This window comes from Aquarana catesbeiana, linkage group LG01 (genome assembly GCF_042186555.1).
Source record: "Aquarana catesbeiana isolate 2022-GZ linkage group LG01, ASM4218655v1, whole genome shotgun sequence".
Taxonomy (NCBI): Eukaryota; Metazoa; Chordata; class Amphibia; order Anura; family Ranidae; genus Aquarana; species Aquarana catesbeiana.
In genome coordinates this window covers 453,770,546-453,789,971 of record NC_133324.1, presented here as the reverse complement: position 1 = coordinate 453,789,971, position 19,426 = coordinate 453,770,546, and the positions used below count along the sequence as shown (strand labels likewise).

At 41.7% G+C, this 19,426-nt stretch overlaps 1 protein-coding gene across 2 annotated transcripts in view; it reads left to right on the top strand.

The window, feature by feature from the left end:
- The window catches only part of CCDC171 (coiled-coil domain containing 171), a 97,621-nt gene extending 83,046 nt beyond the window's left edge, over window positions 1–14,575 (top strand). The window contains exons 20-25 of one of the 2 annotated variants that reach the window (XM_073636715.1): window positions 1,740–1,922; window positions 3,147–3,292; window positions 4,349–4,403; window positions 7,431–7,562; window positions 9,119–9,271; window positions 14,013–14,575. In XM_073636715.1, coding sequence (XP_073492816.1) covers window positions 1,740–1,922; window positions 3,147–3,292; window positions 4,349–4,403; window positions 7,431–7,562; window positions 9,119–9,271; window positions 14,013–14,222 — 879 coding nt within the window. In that variant the 3' untranslated portion in view covers window positions 14,223–14,575. Of the gene's footprint in view, window positions 1–1,739; window positions 1,923–3,146; window positions 3,293–4,348; window positions 4,404–7,430; window positions 7,563–9,118; window positions 9,272–14,012 lie in introns of those variants that run through there. The other variant, XR_012245260.1, reaches the window with a different exon arrangement.
- Window positions 14,576–19,426: the final 4,851 nt, after the last annotated feature.

Here is a 19,426-nt window from a genome sequence, read left to right as displayed (position 1 = left end):
ACTATGTAACTATGTAAAATCACTTTATGACCAGATGAAATCAAAGCCCATCTGCACTTAAACCTTTACCTATACCTTGACACCCAGTTCAGTGCTTTTGCAGTAACCCACTTGCTACCTCAACACACATCAAGTGCATTAAAACATTGCAATGCTATTCATTTTGAATGGCAGCCCAATGAACTAAGGCAATAGAGCTCTGGTGCACATGAATTGAAGAACACCACAACACATGGTATGACACTACTGTGTTTTGTGGTTCACTGTTAGAACTAAATGCTTTATGTCTATTTTCTTGGTGCAATGGCAGACTATTCAAATGAATTCTTTACCGCAATACAATTTACCTGCAAGCCACAGGAATGGGCTCTACATCCTAGCAGTCTTCTGGCCAATGCAATGATTTTACAAATCCTTCCTCTTCTTGTGCAGTGGCAGTAGTCCTTATTGAACAGCTCTCACATAATGCACTTGAGCACTGTTTTTAGTGAAGCAGTACTGTGAGCCCAAGTCAGCGTGATGACCTTCATCATGGTCTGGGCTTGCAGAAAGTGGGTTGAATAGCGTTGGTTGCCCTTTAACCCAAAAATGGAGTACCATTCAATGGGGGAGTGTACTTTCTGCCAGGGCAACTCCAGATTTGTATTTTTTCTTTTCTGTGGTGGACAGTGTATTTAAAAAAAAAATGCAAGCTGGAGTTTTTCAAATGTTCCATAAATTTCCAATAGAATACCAAGATGTTTATTTTACTTGGCTTTAAATGCTTGTAAAACCTCCTGTATATTAAACTCTATTTAAGTGTATTATACTGTATACACAATATACAATCTTATTATATGATGCCCATAACCCTGCTTGTAGAAGCAAAAATCATAACAGATAATGGAAAGCCATATTGGAATTGATTGCTGTGTGTACTGGGGTTGATTTACTAAAACTGAAGCATGCAAAATCTGGTGCAGCTCTGCATAGAAACCAATCTGCTTCCAGGTTTTTATGTCAAAGTGATACTAAAGTCTTGTTTTTTTTTCCTTTGAAAATAACAAATCTGTCATACGTACCTGGTCTGTGCAGTGGTGTTGCACAGAGCAGCCTGGATCCTCCTCTTCTCGCGTCCCTCGCCAAAACTCCTGACCCCCTTCCTCCTGTTGCGTGCCCCTACAGGAAGCAGCTTGCTTCAGGGGCATCCGAGCCGCAGCTCCGTGTGTCCATTCAGACATGGAGCTGCGGTTTGGCCATGCCTCCTCTCTCCTCATTGGCTAACTGACTTTGACAGCAGAAGAAGCCAATGGCGCCGCTGCTGTGTCTTAGCCAATCAGGAGGGAGAGTCCCGGCTGGCTGAGGCACTTGTGCACATCACTGGACTGAGATGGGGCTCAGGTAAGTATTGGGGGGGGGGGGGGGGGGCTGCTGAACCTAGAAGGCTTTTTATCTTAATGCATAGAAAGCATTAAGATAAAAAAACCTTCTGCCTTTACAACCACTTTAAGTGAACAAGCTGAAGTTAGAAGCCTATTGGGTACAATGTACCGCTGCATCAGATTTTGCACTTTCCAGTTTTAGTAAATCAACCCCATTATAATTTTGCCTTGCTGTATAAACCTGTGAGTGTTTCGGGTTTGGTGCTTAGAGTAAGACAATTTGTTTGGAATGGCAATGCTTTTCACTCCTATTCACACATAATATGGCAAAGTTTCAGGTTCATCTCTTGCTCAAATTTGTTTGTGTTTCTTCTGAAGGTGGACCCACATGAGCAGATGAAAATTGTCTTTAAAGAATTAGGTAACGCTCTTCTGCGAGAGGATGAAGCTCGGATGCTTCTGCATGAACAGTCTCAGCAATTACTAGATCTTAATTCTAAAATACAACTGCTCTCAAAGGAAGGTGCAGAAAAAGATCAAACCCTGTCAGAGGCAATCAAGGTAACTTTTCCATTCTTTTAGCACTTTATGTAAAGAGCTTTTTTTCTATATATAAAGTAAGTCTAATACTACTACTACTTTCACTTTTAGAAAGATTAAGAATTAGTTATTGCAGCGCTTTTCGGGTGCTTTAAACCCCTGCTAGCGGCCGAATAAAGGGTTCAAATTGCTGCTGCCGAGGCGCTTTGCTTCGGCGGCGCTGCTTATTGATTTCAATGGGCAGGGGCGGTGTATACACCACTCCTAAAGTGCCTCAAAGAAGCTGCTTGCAGGACTTTTTGACGTCCTGCCAACGCAGCATCCCAGTGTGAAAGCACTCTGGCTTTTACACTGGGATTGCAGATGAGGCTTTATTCAGGCGCTTTACAGGTGCTAAAGCTCCTGAAAAATGCCTCCAGTGTGAAAGGGGTCTTATGCCGCGTACAGACGATCGGAATTTCCGACAAGCAAACCGTGGATTTATTTCCGATGGCTGTTGGCTGAAACTTGTCATGCATACACACGGTCGCAAAAATGTCAAAAATTCCAAACGTCAAGAACGCAGTGACGTACAACGGGACTAGAAAAAAGAAGTTCAATAGCCAGTGCGGCTCTTCTGCTTGATTCAGAGCATGCGTGGAATTTTGTGCGTCGGAATTGTGTACACACGATTGAAATTTACGACAACGGATGTTGTTGTCGGAAAATTTGAGAACCAGCTCTCAAATTTTGTTGGTTGGAAATTCCGACAAAAAATGTCCAATGTAGCCTACACACGGTCGGAATTTCCAACAACAGGCTCACATCGAACATTTGTTGTCGGAAATTCCGATCGTGTGTACGTGGCATAAGAGTTATTGACCCACAAAAGTAATGAGCAAGTGTTTGAATTCCTTATCAGCATACTTGTGCCTGGTCATTGGATCAAGTTATTTTATAATTTCTTTATTTAGCAAAGGTTATATGAATTACAAAGGCTGACAGGATACGAATAGTCACATTATTAATACAATATGTGAAAAAGTTTGATAACTTTCAGATCAGTAAGCACATAATAGAACATCAGAAAACTTTATTATTGAAGCCATTTGATTATCATGACAGCCAGGTAAAAGCATTTTCAGGAGAGGTCGGCAGTGGCAACCTCCATATTTCTCTTGGCAAAGGTTAATGGCATATATGGAAGTTATGCTGGTATGTTGAAAAGTAACAGCACGTCCTTTGCGCTTTCCATGATCCTTGCAGAGTCTCACTGAGGCCAAGAAGGAGCTAGGGAGAAAAGTTCAATATTTATGTCAGCAAAGCTCATGGTTTGCGAAGTTGGAGCAGGGCAAACGTCAACTGGAAGAGAGCATTGCCAGTGCAGAAGGTGCACTACGTGCAGCAGCGAGGTGGGTGCCAGTTTCTTATAACAAACTAGAGCTCAATATGTGCTTTCATTCCAAGCATTCCAAGAAAATTCACAGTAAAAACGTTACTGATTAACTCCTATAACCCTCTAGCATTCCTATGATCTGTAAACATTTCTGCAAAGCACACTCTTGACTCTTTGAATTAGGCTGGGTTCACACTGCTGCGGTGGCAGACATCGCATGTGATTCGCAGCGCACTGCTGTTCACATCACATGCGATGTCTGTGCTGTGCGATATCAGCCATACAGATAGTATGGCTGATATCGCACCGCATTCGGTCCAAACTCGCACAGGACCCTTTTTTTTGTTCGGACCAAAATCGGATCGCATGGGTGTTCACACCTATGCGATCCGAAAATGTCCGAATTGTCAGTTCGCATTGCGATATGCGGGCTGAACTGGGGGTGTCATTAACATTGTATGACACTCCCCAGCAGTTCGCATATGGCAGTGTGAACTGCCGTGCGAGTTGGTGCGATGCGGGAACCCGCAGTAAATTCGCTGCGTTCCCGCACCGCAGCAGTGTGAACCCAGCCTTATTCTGAATTAAATTATTAGGATAAAATCTGTTCAGCTGATTTTGGTCAGACACAATAAGGCCTCTTGCACATGGTACTGATGTTTGTTTGAGCGTCTGCTTTTTTGGACATAATTTCAGGTGTTTGTTTTGCGTTAATTTGCGCGCATTTGCATGTGTATCATGCACAGAATGCACTCCTGGGGAGTGTAAAAGTTCATTCATATTTATTTATGCTCATATGCATGTATTTGCGCCCATCGGTGCAAAATACTGACCGGAAACAGATTTTCCTATTATTTATTTAATTAGCTAGGAAAATGCTGCGCTTGTTTGCACAGGCACATTGTAAATAATGGGCTACATTATAGCTCAGTAAAAAAACAAAAACAAAACACTGTACTGAGCTTTTTTAAGCTGCAGACTGCAAGAGGCCTAAGTGTGAAAGTTTTTAAGTTGCAGTCAAATTCTTGCTTGGCTGTGGTAATAATAGTAGGTTTATATGTGATTTTTCCAGGGATAAAGAAATCTTGGTGAGCTACATGAAGTCCGTTTCAGTTGCCTTTCAAAAGGTATCAACGTTTGCAATAGCTTTTGTTATCATGCCAAGATGTAACTTGTTTTATTTTGACCATAAGGAAATTCTTGTTTTAGTTTAGCTTACCAAATAGACCATAACGCAATGTCTATACAACAGTTTTTACAATTTCAAAAAAAATATGGGCGTGCATGCTGGGTAGTGGAGATGCACTTACAGAATGTGCAGAAGATTCTAAATGATTCCCTAGACCATCATTTTGAAAACTCGAATTCAAGTGTTTTCAAGAACCTAGACCAGTGATATGCAATTAGTGGACCTCCAGCTGTTGCAGAACTACAAGTCCCATGAGGCATAGGAAGACTCTGACAGCCACAAGCATGACAGGCAGAGGCATGATGGGACTTGTAGGTTTGCAACAGCTGGAGGTCCGCTAATTGCTTATCCCTGACCTAGAGCATGCACAGATCATACAGATATTAAAGAGGGCAATTCAAAAACATAGTGATCTGTACCTCATTCTCTATTTCTGAGACCTGGACTCTCAAGATGGATTAGAGATTAGGGACAAGCTTGGGCATGTTTGAATCCTAGTCCCAATCCTCCTGAGCGAGGCCGCCAGGAAGCTGTCATCTGTACTGGGCCAGTGTGTGTGTGTGTGTGTGTGTGTATGTGTATATATATGTGTATATATATTTATATATATAACAAGGGGTGTGTATACAGTGCCTTGAAAACGTAATCATACCCCTTGAAATTTTCCACATTTTGTCTTCTAACAACCAAAAGTATAAGTATTTTATTATAATAATTCATTATATATGTATTTTATTGGTATTTTATGTGATAGACCAACACAGTGGCACATAATTGTGAAGTGGAAGGAAAATTTTAAATGGTTTTCCAAATAAAGATCTGAAAAGTGTGGCGTGCCTTTGTATTCGGCCCCCTTTACTCTGATACCCCTAAATCCAGTGGAACTAATTGCCTTCAGAAGTCACCCAATTTAGTAAATAAAGTCCACCTGTGTGTAATTTAATCTCAGTATAAATACAGCTGTTCTGTGAAGCCCTCAGAGGTTTGTTAGAGAACCTTGGTGAACAGACAACATCATGAAGGCCAAGGAACACACCAGACCAGGTCAGGGATAAAGTTGTGGAGAAGTTTAAAGCAGGGTTAGATTTAAAAAAAATTATCCCAAGTTTTGAACATCTCGTGGGGCACTGTTCAATCCATCATCTGAAAGTGGAAAGCGTATGGCACAACTGCAAACCTACCAAGACATGGCCGTCCACCTAAACTGACAGGCCGGGCAAGGAGAGCATTAATCAGAGAAGCAGCCAAGAGGCCCATGGTAACTCTGGAGGAGCTGCAGAGATCCACAGCTCAGGTGGGATAATTTGTCCACAGGACAACTATTAGTCACGCACTCCACAAATCTGGCCTTTATGGAAGAGTGGCAAGAAGAAAGCCATTGTTGAAAGATAGCCATAAGAAGTCCTGTTTGCAGTTTGTGAGAACCCATGTGGGGGACACAGCAAATATGTGAAAGAAGGTGCTCTGGTCAGATGAGACCAAAATGTAACCTTTTGGCCTAAAAGCTAAGCGCTATGTGTGGCGCAAAACTAACACTGCACATCACCATGAAAAAAAACATCCCCACCTTGAAACATGGTGGTGGCAGCATCATGTTGTGGGGATGCTTTTCTTCAGCAGGGACAGGGAAGCTGGTCAGAGATGATGGATGGAGTCAAACACAGGGCAATCTTAGAAGAAAACTTGTTGGAGTCTGAAAAAGACTTGAGACTGGGGCAGAGGTTCACCTTCCAGCAGTACAACGACCCTAAATATACAGCCAGAGCTACAATGGAATGGTTTAGATCAAAGCATATTCATGTGTTAGAATGGCCCAGTCATAGTCCAGACCTAAATTTAATTGAGAATCTGTAAATTCAATTGAGAATCTGTAGCAAGACTTGAAAATTGCTGTTCACAGACACTCTCCATCCAATCTGACAGAGCTTGAGCTATTTTGCAAAGAATGGGCAAAAATGTCACGCTCTAGATTTGCAAAGCTGGTAGAGACATAACCAAACATACTTGCAGCTGTAATTGCAGCCAAAGGTGGTTCTACAAAGTATTGACTGAGGGGGCGCCACACTTTCCACATGTTTTTGTAAAAAATTTTGAAAACCATTTATCATTTTCCTTTTTATTTCACAATTATGTGCCACTTTGTGTTGGTCTATCACAAAAAAATCCCAATAAAATACATTTACATTTTTGGTTGTAACATGACAAAATGTGGAGAATTTTAAGGGGTATGAATACTTTTTCAAGGCACTGTACATGCGGCTGTGGGTCAAGAGAATTTTTTGTGGATAAAAAAATACAGCGCTCGCAACACACAATATAAGTGAAATCAACAAAAAAGTCCAACTAAAAATCCAAATAAATGCAACTGAAGTGTTAGTCCACAATGAAGTAGGTGCAAAAAAATGCTTCATAAACTTGCAGGAGTACAGTGACACCCCCTTTTGCGTCACCACTCACCAGAACAGGACGACCCCAGCATAGCATGTCCAGGGGTCAGTGTGTATTTTCTGATTAGATGAGGTAGAGATGTACAGTGACATGATCTCCACCTCATCCAGTCAGAGAACACTTTGTATCAATGAAAAACAATGCAAGGCATTTTGCGAATGGTGGCAGCACCAAGTGAGCATCCCCAGGAGAAGCTGGTTGAAATAAGATCACTGCAGTAGCGCCAACTATTAACAGTGATTGTCAGCTTCCTCAGCAGCCCCTCAGGTATGAGAAATGTATACTTTACATTGATCCAAGCTGGGTGGAAGGATGTTGGCAGATCCATATTAATTACCATGGTTTTGGAATGAGATCTCTTTTGATGTAAGAATCCAATAAAGAATGTGCATTGAGTTTAGTTTTAATGCCTGTGTGTGTGTTTTTGCATTTTGTTTTTTTTAAAACAGCTGATCTTGAGCGTATTTGTTGTTAATGACTGATACTATTGTTTGTTTTCTATATATTCTTTCTTTAGATCAGAGATGAGGCATCACTATCCCAGGCGACATCCAGACAGCATGAGGCACCAATCCAGCTTCCAAAGTTAACCCTTAATATGTTTGAAATGGAAGAAAGCGCTGGAGGAACAGAGTTTAAAATATGCCAGGTCCTTTTTTCGTATATATCAATAAAATATATCTTTTTATATATGAATGCAATACAGACAAAATCTAATGCTGGCCATACACTGTTATTTTTTTTTTTTTTTTTCCCATTTAGCCAGTTGGCCAAACAAAAACAAAAAAACCCTCATGCCCTGTACCCACAACCGTTTTTTCCGTCGGAATAAACTCTGAAGGTTTTTCCGTCGGAGTTCCGACGGAATTCCGCTCAAGCTGTCTTGCATACGCACGGTCACACCAAATTCCGACCGTCCAGAACTTGGTGACGTACAATGGGACTAGAAAACGGAAGTTTGATAGCCAGTAGCTAATAGCTTCCATCTCGTACTTGCTTCAGAGCATGCATCGTGTTTGGTGCGTTGGAACCTTATACTGACTAGCGTTTTTTCCGATTAGTAATTTGTTCCGTCGGAAAAATATAGAACATGTTCTCTATCTAAGTCTGTCTGAATTTTCGATGGAAAAAGTCCGATGAGGCATACACACGGTCGGAATATACGATGAAAAGCTCCCATCGGACTCTTTCTGTCGGAAATTCCGCTCGTGTGTAAGCGGCATGACAGATTCCTTCAGCCACACACACTGTTCTACTTTAACTGGCAATTGCTCGGTCATGTACGCTAATGACATTTTACATCATTTTTTTTCCACACACAAAGAGTTTTCTTTTGGTGGTATTTGTTCACTACTGGGTTTTTAATTTTTTGTTCTATAAATGAGAAATAAAATACGAAAAATGTTGAAACCCCCGCCCCCCACATTTTTCTTAGTTTCTGTTATAAAATAATGCAAACAAATCTGTTTCTTCATAAATGTAGGCCAAAATGTATTCTGCTACATTTCTTTGGTAAAACTGACCCAATTCAGTGTATTTTTAGCCTGTGTGTAAGTTAGAGTCCACAAACTATATGGTATCTATCTGTAAATTGATCAGTCCCAATGTACTGACAGCTTCTGCATCTCATTTCTTGGGGCCCTAAAATGACAGGACAGTAAAAAAAATCCCCCAAATGTTTCCCCTTTTCAGAAAGTAGATAGTAAGAGGCATGGCAAGTTTACTGTGGTGAATTAATGTGAGCGGGTCGGCAAGTGGTTAAATTATAGCTCCAGTAATTTTATTTTTTTAAACTATGGGGGCGAGTTAAATCTCTGAGATTTGTATTCTTGCTTGGGTTTCTTTAAGAAGATTTCCTCTGACTTCATGAACCAGTGACACATGACACAAAGTGCAGGAAAACTATCAAATGATGACATCAGTAAAACCGGATAGAAGTTCTAATCCTTACCCACTCTATCCAACACTAATTCAAATGATACTGAGGCTAGGTTTACACCTATGCGAATTGGATGCGGGTTTCCCTGCATCCAATGTGTACAGCAGGAGATTGTGACCTGGCTCTCTATGGAGCCAGTTAACACCTCTCCGCAGCGGCCCCGGTGCGAATTGTACAGGCGTCCTGTGTGTCTTTTGGTCAGTTTCAGGTCCCAAAGTGGTATGTAATGTATTGCCTTATCTTACTATTGTTTTTCCTCCCCACAGGTTATGATAAAAAATTTCCTAGATGTCTACAAAATTGCACGTACCAAAGCAGCAGCACTTGAAAGAGAAATAGCCTTAAATGAGAAGCACATATCCACTCTCAAGTCAGAGCTACAGTCTGCATGCTTGCGAGAGAAAAAAGACCTATTTCCGGTAACTGTCACTTGTCATTATATTAGGCTTTGTTGATTTAAAGCCCAAATTGAGTCCTTTTTTTTTTTTTATCACCACAAGGGATAGTACTTGCATTCAATGAGAAGTGTCCCTTGTGCTGGTGGCTGCTGTCTTAGTTCAAATCTTTAGTCCTCTATCTATCTCCCCACCCCCACAAACTTCTGGTGCTGCAATGGTTAATACAGTCCCTGGACTTGTGACAGGCATTTATCAAGAGTGCTCACTATGCCGGCCCTTTCCGTCCCCCTTCTCCATTTGTAGAAGCTGTATTATAGCTTCCATCACTGAAAAGTGCTTTACGTATGTAGGAGGTGGACCTTTTCAGATAGCCTGCATTCATAGAAGCTTTTTATTGCTCATACTGTGCATGTACTCACCATGTTCCCCACACACGCATACAGCCGGCTGGTTTCCTCTGGTCTCTGCCTCACTAATATGTACAGCATAGAGATCTTTGGCCATTTCTGGGCTCCCATTGCCTACAATTTTTTTTAACCTATAACGCTCTTTCACAGAAAGGACACTTTCCTCCTCTGGCAGTTCCCTACCTGTGATTTAAGCTTTTCCATCCTCCGAGTTCCTCCTGTAACAAGCCGGGGTGCTAAGGAGGCAGGCTGTGTGTGTGTGTGGCCAAGGTGACGCTTTACCTGGAAAATCCTTTTCTTGGCGCACATTACAGGGCACAGGTGGGAGGGATTCACCCCCTATTGCCTTTAAAGTGGTTGTAAACCCTTACAGACCACTTTTTACTACAGGTAAGCCTGTAATAAGGCTTACCTGTAGCTACCCCGGATATCCCCTAAACCTGCACGGTTTAGGAGATATCCCCTGTATCGGCATGTATCAGCACATGCGCACTGATGAAATGGCTTCAGCTAGTGCCGTTGCTTCAGCTAGTGTGCCGTTACAAGTGGCTCCCGCGCACATGCATGGGAGTGACGTCATTGCGGCTCTGGCCAATCGGAACCATGGAGCCCGCGATACCCGGAAGTAACTCCTGGAGCAATGTCCTGGCCGGAGCTGTATACGTGGACCGCTACGAGCGCTTTAATCTAGGTTGAGTAATCTATAATGACCTAGTATGCTATGCATACTGGCTCATTATGCCTTTTGTCTTGCAGGTTTTTTTTGTGGGTTTGCAACAACTTTAAAGTGTTACTAAACCCTCAAGAGTAAAATCAGTTAGTATATGCAGTAAAGCATTCTTGTTTTACTCACTGTGGAACCTAAGGGGTTAGACCTCTGCATTGTCTAAAAAGGCTGTTTGATCTTGTCTTCTCTTAACCTCCTCTTCTTCCACTGTCCCCACTCTATCTATTGCTAGAACAGAGCCTTGGGGGGGGGGGGGGGGGAGATGCACATGCTCAGTTTGGTGTGTATTGCTAGAGAGTTCTTTTTTTTTTTCTTGGGAGAGTGCATGGGATCAGCGCAGGGCCAAGCGCCACTGTCCAGACAGAGTTTCGGGGGCATGCAGCCTCATAGGACAATCAGGGGAGAATGAAAACCCCTCCTACAAGCTTTAACCAGACACTGATAGAAATCATAAGACTGCTCTAACTGCTGATGAGAAAAGGTATTTAGCAGTTTATATTTACTAAAACAATTGCATTTCCATGTTCTGTGTACTGTGGGAGACCAGTTTATTTTTTCCATCTGTGTTTCATTGGGGAGATTTACCTTCGCATCCTGCCCCATGGGTAGTGAGAGGAAGTCCCTGCAAATTAAGGGAATCCCACCCCACCTCAGGTCACCAGATTTAGTGTTTACATTAGAAGATTTCCTATTCCTTTTCTGGGGACAACTCAACATTTGGAATCTTCTTTTACTTTCACTTTCCATAATAATGGTAAACAGGACAAATAGAGAGGGTCCTGTGTGGACTGCAACAGAATGAACCAAACGTGTAAAGTGAAAAAGTAATATAATTTATTTTAAGAAAAAGTAAACGCACCTCCAATATGACAAACAGTGATTAACCAGCAACCAACCCCAGTGACACACAACAAGTAACTGCCTAAACCAAAAGTATATACAGGAGTAAGATGTAATCATAATCGTAAACAAGCCAGGGTCATACATGGGAGATCAAGCAGATAGGGCTGGGAACAAGACAGGACAGGGAGAGGGTGACAGGGGGAACAGGCGGAAGGGATCAGGCTGCAGGGCAGGGGTTCAGGAATGGAAGCAGGATCACAGATACAGGATAACAGGATAATGAACACGGGTCAGGGCTCAAGGAAAATACCATGGCGATGAGTGCAAGCATTTGCTGGGTATAAGTACACCTGCTGCAATCAGTCTCAGGTGATGCCTGATTGCAGGAGATGATGTCTGCTCCAGACTGCCGGGAGGCACCCGTTGGTGGTCACCAGTACTGCAGCCCATAGATCTGACAGTGCCACCAGCAGGTGAAGCCTTTCCTGACACCCATGGTCTAAGACTGTGATTCTGTATCCTGTAACAAACTCCAATAGATGGATTTTACTGGTAAATCAAATATCCTATTTTTGGCTTCAGAGGCACTTTAAATGTTTATTTTTAACCCCAAATTTGCATATATAATAAATAAGAGATGTTTTTTATATTGGTTTAACCACTTGAAGACCAGGCCTATTCTGACACTTTTTGTTTACATGTAAAAAGTAGTATTTTTTTTTTAGCTAGAAAGTTACTTAAAACCCTCAAATGTTATTTAGAGAAAATTAAAGAATAAAATGGTGGCCATTGCAATTTTTCTACGTCGCATGGTATTTGGTTATATCGAATTTTCAAACACAATTATTTTGGAAAACATACAATTTTAATGCAAAAAAAAACACAATACATAACCCGTTCTTTTTGGGTAAATTATAGAAGATGATGTTACCCCGATTAAATGGATACCTAACATGTTGCACTTTAAAATTGCGCACACTCACGTAATGGCAACAAACTATGATACGTAAAGATCTCCATAGGCGACTTTTAGAGTTACAAAGGAGGTCTAGAGATAAAAATGATTGCTCTTGCTATAACGCGAACAACGTTTACATATGCGTGTGTGACCTATGTATACGTTCGTCTCTGCATGCAAGCACAAGGGGATGGGAACGCTTTTAAATTTTTTTTATTATTTCTTCTTTTATTAAACATTTTTTTCTTTTTGCACTGTCCCTTTTTAAACAATTTTTTGATCACTTTTATTGATCTCACAAGAAATGTAAACCTCACCTGTGATAGCAATAAAGCATGACAGGTTCTCTTTATGGTTCATCTGTGGTCTAAAAAAGCCCAGATCTCTCTTCTACCCTTGAAAGCATGAGATTAAAAAAAACTTTGATCTCATGCTTTTCCAAAAGAAAAATGGCAGTGTTTACATTTGCCCTAAGTGGCAAAAATGCTCATCGCTTCCGGGCTCCCTGGTGCGCTGGAAAACAAGGTACATGTACCGGTGACTGGCGAGAGGAAGGTGGACCCCTCCCACTGCTTGTAATAGTGATCCAGCGGCTAATCAGCTGCTTGGATCACTTTTATAGAGTATGGAATCTCCCGTTGAAAATTTTGATACTGGGGCTTAGACATGTGCATTACCGAAAAAAATCGTTTTAGTTTCATTTGTTTATTTTTTTAGTTTATCTGATCATTCGTTCTGATCGGCATTCGTTACTTCGGATAATTCGTAACTTTAAATGCATTCGTATTCGTTACGTTAAATAACAGTTACTTTAGCCAAATTTGAAAGGAAATTCCAAAAAAATGTAAATCTAAATTTATTTTCCAAATTTGACTCTATTCTTTTTAGTGAATAGATTATATTCAGTGATAACGAATAGTCGGAAAATACAAAGAACAAAATTATCCGTATGTAATTGATTCGTTAAACTCGTAGGTTGAATAGTTTTTAGTTCTTTTGGGTTTTTGTATTTTCAGATTTTCGTTCTTTTGTATTTTTGTTCTTTCTGACAATTAATTTTTGTATGCTTTCATCAAGAGTCTTTCGTTCATTCGGATGCTTCCGAATGAACGAATATGCCAAATTCCGTCTGAAAACGAATTTGTAACTAAATGAATTGCACATGTCTACTGGGGCTATGGCTGACAGCTGCACATACCATTATGTGATTTGGCGGCAAATGCTTAAACATAAAGAAGAAAATCCATCAAAACGGGATCAGCCAGAATCTGGAGCAGCTGTGCATGGCAACCAATTGGCCTCTGATTTTCAAAGCTTAATTGAACAAGCTGAAGAAACTAATCAGTTGCCTTGCACAGCTGCTCCAGATTCTCTCTGCTCCAATTTTGATACATTTCCCCCATAGAGTTAAAAATTTTATTAAAATGACCTCAGACCATTATAGCTTCTATTTAAGGGAGCTAATGTGTCTTTTAAAGGTGCATTGATCTCTTTTTTAACATTTGCACGTGCCGTACATAAGTGACACACAGAAAGCTAATTTATGATATAGAGTATGATTTATAATGTTTTGTACTAGACATAGAATGCTCTTGGTTTACACTTTGGAAAGACTTGCCTATTTCAGGATTTTCATAATTAGATTGGTACACAGAATCGCTGGTTTGGCTAAGACATATCATGAACGATGTGTGATTGACCAGTGAGGTTGTGCCTATAGGCAGATCATCTTGGATCTACCCTGCCATACTCTCTGCATTCTGTTGGTAGTGGAGGTGGTGAGGATAAAATGTACAATTATAGCCTTGTTTTTATGCTTTATGACAGGAGAAGTTCAGTGCCAGCATGACGATGCGCTCAACAGAATCTTCTCAAAACAGAACTGTGCCAGATTTTTTACCACTAGAGCCTGAGCCAGACTTATCAACCAGTCATCAGACTTACAGCTATATGAATGGGTCTTTCCATCTCATCAAAGACTACTCATCTCTTACGGACTGGACTTCAGCATACATGAAGGAGCTTCCAAAACCATAGATTCTTGCCTTTTTAAAACGACAGCACTGATATAAAAGATCAACTTTCTCTGGTCTAATTGTGTTTTGTTAATACCATATTTAAGCATTTTTTTTTACCTGTTCACTTTTGTACAGTATTTTATATGATTTGAAATAACTATTTTAATTTTTTAAAATTATGAACAACGTATTTTTTATGAAGAGTTTAACGCATTTAATTATTCATATTTATTTTTTCGCTTTTCTTTCTTATTGTTTTCAAGTGCAATTTAGATTATTTAACCCCTTAGCGACTAAGGGTAAAACAAATGTTAATGCCTAAGCACAATTTTGCAACTTTGGCATGTGTAAGTAAAACTGTACATATAACTACTTTGTGTGTCCTGGTGGATTATACCTTGGTTTTTTTCAGAACAAATTGGCCTTTTTTTGGTGGTAAATGGTAATTGATATACCCTAAAGAAGAGAGAAAATATATATATGTATATATACACACACACAGTATCTCACAAAAGTGAGTACACCCCTTGCATTTTTGTAAATATTTTTTTATAACTTTTCATGTGACAACACTGAAGAAATGACAATTTGCTACAATGTAAAGTAGTGAGTGTGCTGTCCCCTCAAAAAAACTCAACACACAGCCATTAATGTCTAAACTGCTGCCAACAAAAGTAAGTACACCCCTAAGTGAAAATGTCCAAACTGGGCACAATTAGCCATTTTCCCTCCCCGGTGTCATGTGACTTGTTAGTGTTACAAGGTCTCAGGTGTGAATGGGGATCAGATGTGTTAAATTTGGTGTTATTGCTCTCACTCTCATACTGGTCACTGGAAGTTCAACATGGCACCTCATGACAAAGAACTCTGAGGATCTGAAAAAAATTATTGTTGCTCTACATAAAGATGGCCTAGGCAATAAAAAGGTTGGCAAGACCCTAAAACTGAGCTGCAGCATGGTGGCCAAGACCATACAGCGGTTTAACAGCATAGATTCCACTCAGGACAGGCCTCGCCATGGTCGACCAAAGGAGTTGAGTGCACGTGCTCAGCGTCATATCCAGAGGTTGTCTTTGGGAAATGGACGTACGAGTGCTGCCAGCATTGCTGCAGAGGTTGAAGGGGTGGGGGGTCAGCCTGTCAGTGCTCAGACCATAAGCTGCATCAAATTGGTCTGCATGGCTGTCGTCCCTGAAGGAAGCCTCTTCTAAAGATGATGCACAAGAAAGCCCGCAAACAGTTTGCTGAAGACAAGCAGACTAAGGACATGGATTACTGGAACCATGTCCTGTGGTCTGATGAGACCAAGATAAACATATTGGGTTCAGATGGTGTCAAGTGTGTGTGGCAGCAACCAGGTAAGGAGTACAAAGACAAGTGTGTCTTGCCTACAGTCAAGCATGGTGGTGGGAGCGCCATGGTGTGGGGCTGCATAAATGCTGCCATCACTGCGGAGCTACAGTTCATTGAGGGAACCATGAATGCCAACATGTAATGTGACATGCTGAAGCAGAGCATGATCCCCCTCCCTTCGGAGACTGGGCCGCAGAGCAGTATTCCAACATAACGACCCCAAACACAGCTCCAAGACGACCACTGCCTTGCTAAAGAAGCTGAGGGTAAAAGTGATGGACTGGCCAAGCATGTCTCCAGACCTAAACCCTATTGAGCATCTGTGGGGCATCCTCAAATGGAAGGTGGAGGAGCACAAGGTCTCTAACATCCTCCAGCTCTATGATATCGTCATGGAGGAGTGGAAGAAGACTCAAGTGACAACCAGTGAAGCTCTGGTAAACTCCATGCCCAAGAGGGTTAAGGCAGTGCTGGAAAATAATGGTGGCCACACAAAATATTGACACTTTGGGCCCAATTTGGACATTTTCACTTAGGGGTGTACTCACTTTTTTTGCCAGCGGTTTAGACATTAATGGCTGTGTGTTGAGTTATTTTGAGGGGACAGCAAATTTACACTGTTATACAAGCTGTACGCTCACTACTTTACATTGTAGCAAAGTGTAATTTCTTCAGTGTTGTCACATAAAAGATATAGTAAAATATTTACAAAAATGTTGAGGGGTGTACTCACTTTTGTGAGATACTGTGTATGTGTGTATGTATGTTTTTGGTTGTAACATGACAAAATGTGGAAAATTTCAAGGAGTATGAATACTTTTTCAAGGATATATATATATATATATATATATATATATATATATATATATATATATATATATATATATATATATATATATATATATATATATATATATATATATATATATATATATATATATTTATGTGTGTGTGTGATGGAATGCAATCAGTAACATAAATACACAAAACCGTGTCCTTATCAAATTTATTGTACATATTAAAGGTAAGTCCACATTATACACTCACCGGTCACAGCTTGCTAGTAGCGGGTTCGACCCCCTTTTGCCTTCAGAACTGTTTTAATTCTTCATGGCATAGATTCAACAAGATGTTGGAATCATTCCTCAGAGATTTTGGTAAATAGTGACATGATAGCATCCAGTTGCCATGATAGCATCCAGTTGCTGCAGGTTTGTCAGCTGCACATCTGTGATGTGAATCTCCCTTTCCACCACATCCCAAAGGAGCTCTGTTGGATTGAGGTCTGGTGACTGTGGAGGCCATTGGAGTACAGTGAACTCATTGTCATGTTTAAAGCGGAGCTCCACCCATTTAAAAGTCAGCAGCTACAAAAAGTGTAGCTGCTGACTTTTAATAATCAGACACTTACCTGTCCCACGGTCCAACGATGCGGACACATGAAGCCCCACTCCTCTCCGCGGCGCCAGTATTCTAACTGTGGGCGTCTGCCTGTGGCTTCACAGCCGGACGCGCACTACGCATGCGCGAGCCGTGTTGTGAATGGCCGGGCAATCTGGGACCTGTGACCTCCCAGAAGATTGCAGGGAGGGAGGGGGGAGAGGTGATAACAGCCGGTGTTCGCCCGTGGGGGCGTGCAGGGCGGCGATCGGTGGTGCGGCGTGTCAGTCTGACACACCGCAACACCGATCTTGGTAAAGAGCCTCTGACGGAGGCTCTTTACCAGGTGATCAGCTGTGTCCAAGCACAGCTGATCACAATGTAAACAGGAAAAGCAGTGTATCGGCTTTTCCTCACTCAGGTCTGACAGACGCGAGTACAAGAGAGCAGATTGGCTGCTCTCCTGATGGGGGGATCTACGCTGATTACGCGCCCCCCCCCCCCCGAGGATGCCCACTTCAGACCACCAGGGATTGCCACCACTGATGACCACAAGGTATGCCACTGATGGTCACCAGGGATGCCAATCTGTGCTCAAAATTGATGCTAATCAGTGCCCACAAATGGTGCCAGTTAGTGCCCAGTAAAATGATTGCCAGTGCCTCCTTATCAGTGATGCCCATTAGTGCCACCTCTTGCTGCCACCCATAAGTACCCATCAGTGTTGCATATTAGTGCCACCTCATCAGGGCCACCTTATTAGTGCCGCTTCATCAGTGCCCATCAGTGAAGGAGAAAACTTACTTATTTACAACATTTTATAACCGAAACAAAGAAAAACTATTTTTTTTCAAAATTTTCGGTCTTTTTTTATTTGTTGCGCAAAAAATAAAACCCCCCAGTAGTGATCAAATACCACCAAAAGAAAGCTCTATTTGTGGAAACTAAATGATAAAAAATTTGTTTGGGTACAGTGTAGCATGACCGCGCAATTGTCATTCAAAGTGCGATAGCACTAAAAGCTGAAAATTGGCCTGGGCAGGAAGGGGGGAAATGCCTGGAATCGAAGTGGTTAAACAATGCTCAATTGCTACTAAGGGGCCCAAAGTAAGTGTGCCAAGAAAATATCCCCCACACCATTACACCACCACCACAATCCTGAACCGTTGATAAAAGGCAGGATGGATCCATGCTTTCCTGACACAGCACAACATCATATACGTATGGGTAGGCTGTGCCCCCTGTCCTATTCCAGGACCAGTTTATACAATATAAGTACAGTGGGGCAAAAAAGTATTTAGTCAGCCACCAATTGTGCAAGTTCTCCAGTTTAAACAGATGAGAGAGGCCTGTAATTGTCATCATAGGTATACCTCAACTATGAGAGACAAAATGTGTAAACAAATCCGGCCAATCACATTGTCTGATTTTTGAAAGAATTTATTTGCAAATTTTGGTGGAAAATAAGTATTTGGTCACCTATAAACAAGCAAGATTTCTGGCTCTCACAGACCTGTATCTTCCTCTTTAAGAGGCTCCTCTGTCCTACACTCATTACCTGTATTAATGGCACCTGTTTGAACTTGTTATCAGTATAAAAGACACCTGTCCACAACCTCAAACAGTCACACTCCAAACTCCACTATGGTAAAGACCAAAGAGCTGTAGAAGGACACCAGAAACAAAATTGTAGACCTGCACCAGGCTGGGAAGACTGAATCTGCAATAGGCAAGCAGCTTGGTGTGAAGAAATCAACTGTGGGAGCAATAATTAGAAAATGGAAGACATACAAGACCACTGATAATCTCCCTCGATCTGAGGCTCCCGGCAAGATCTCACCCCGTGGGGTCAAAATGATCACAAGAATGGTGAGCAAAAACCACACGGGGGGACCTAGTGAATGACCTGCAGAGAGCCGGGACCAATGTAACAAAGGCTACCATCAATAACACACTACGCCGCCAGGGACTCAGATCCTGCAGTGCCAGACGTGTCCCCCTGCTTAAGCCAGTACATGCCCGGGCCCATCTGAGGTTTGCTAGAGAGCATTTGGATGATCCAGAAGAGGATTGGGAGAATGTCATATGGTCAGATGAAACCAAAGTAGAACTGTTTGGTAGAAACACAACTCTGCTGTTGTGTTTGGTTGCTGAGTTGCAACCAAAGAAAACCATACTAACTGTGAAGCATGGGGGTGGCAACATCATGCTTTGGGGCTGTTTCTCTGCAAAGGGAACAGGACGACTGATCTGTGTACATGAAAGAATGATTGGGGCCATGTATCGTGAGATTTTGAGTGCAAACCTCCTCCCATCAGCAAGGGCACTGAAGATGAAACGTGGCTGGGTCTTTCATGACAATGAAAGCATGACAATGATCCTAAACACACCGCCCGGGCAACGAAGGAGTGGCTTCGTAAGAAGCATTTCAAGGTCCTGGAGTGGCCCAGCCACTCTCCAGATCTCAACCCCATAGAAAACCTTTGGAGG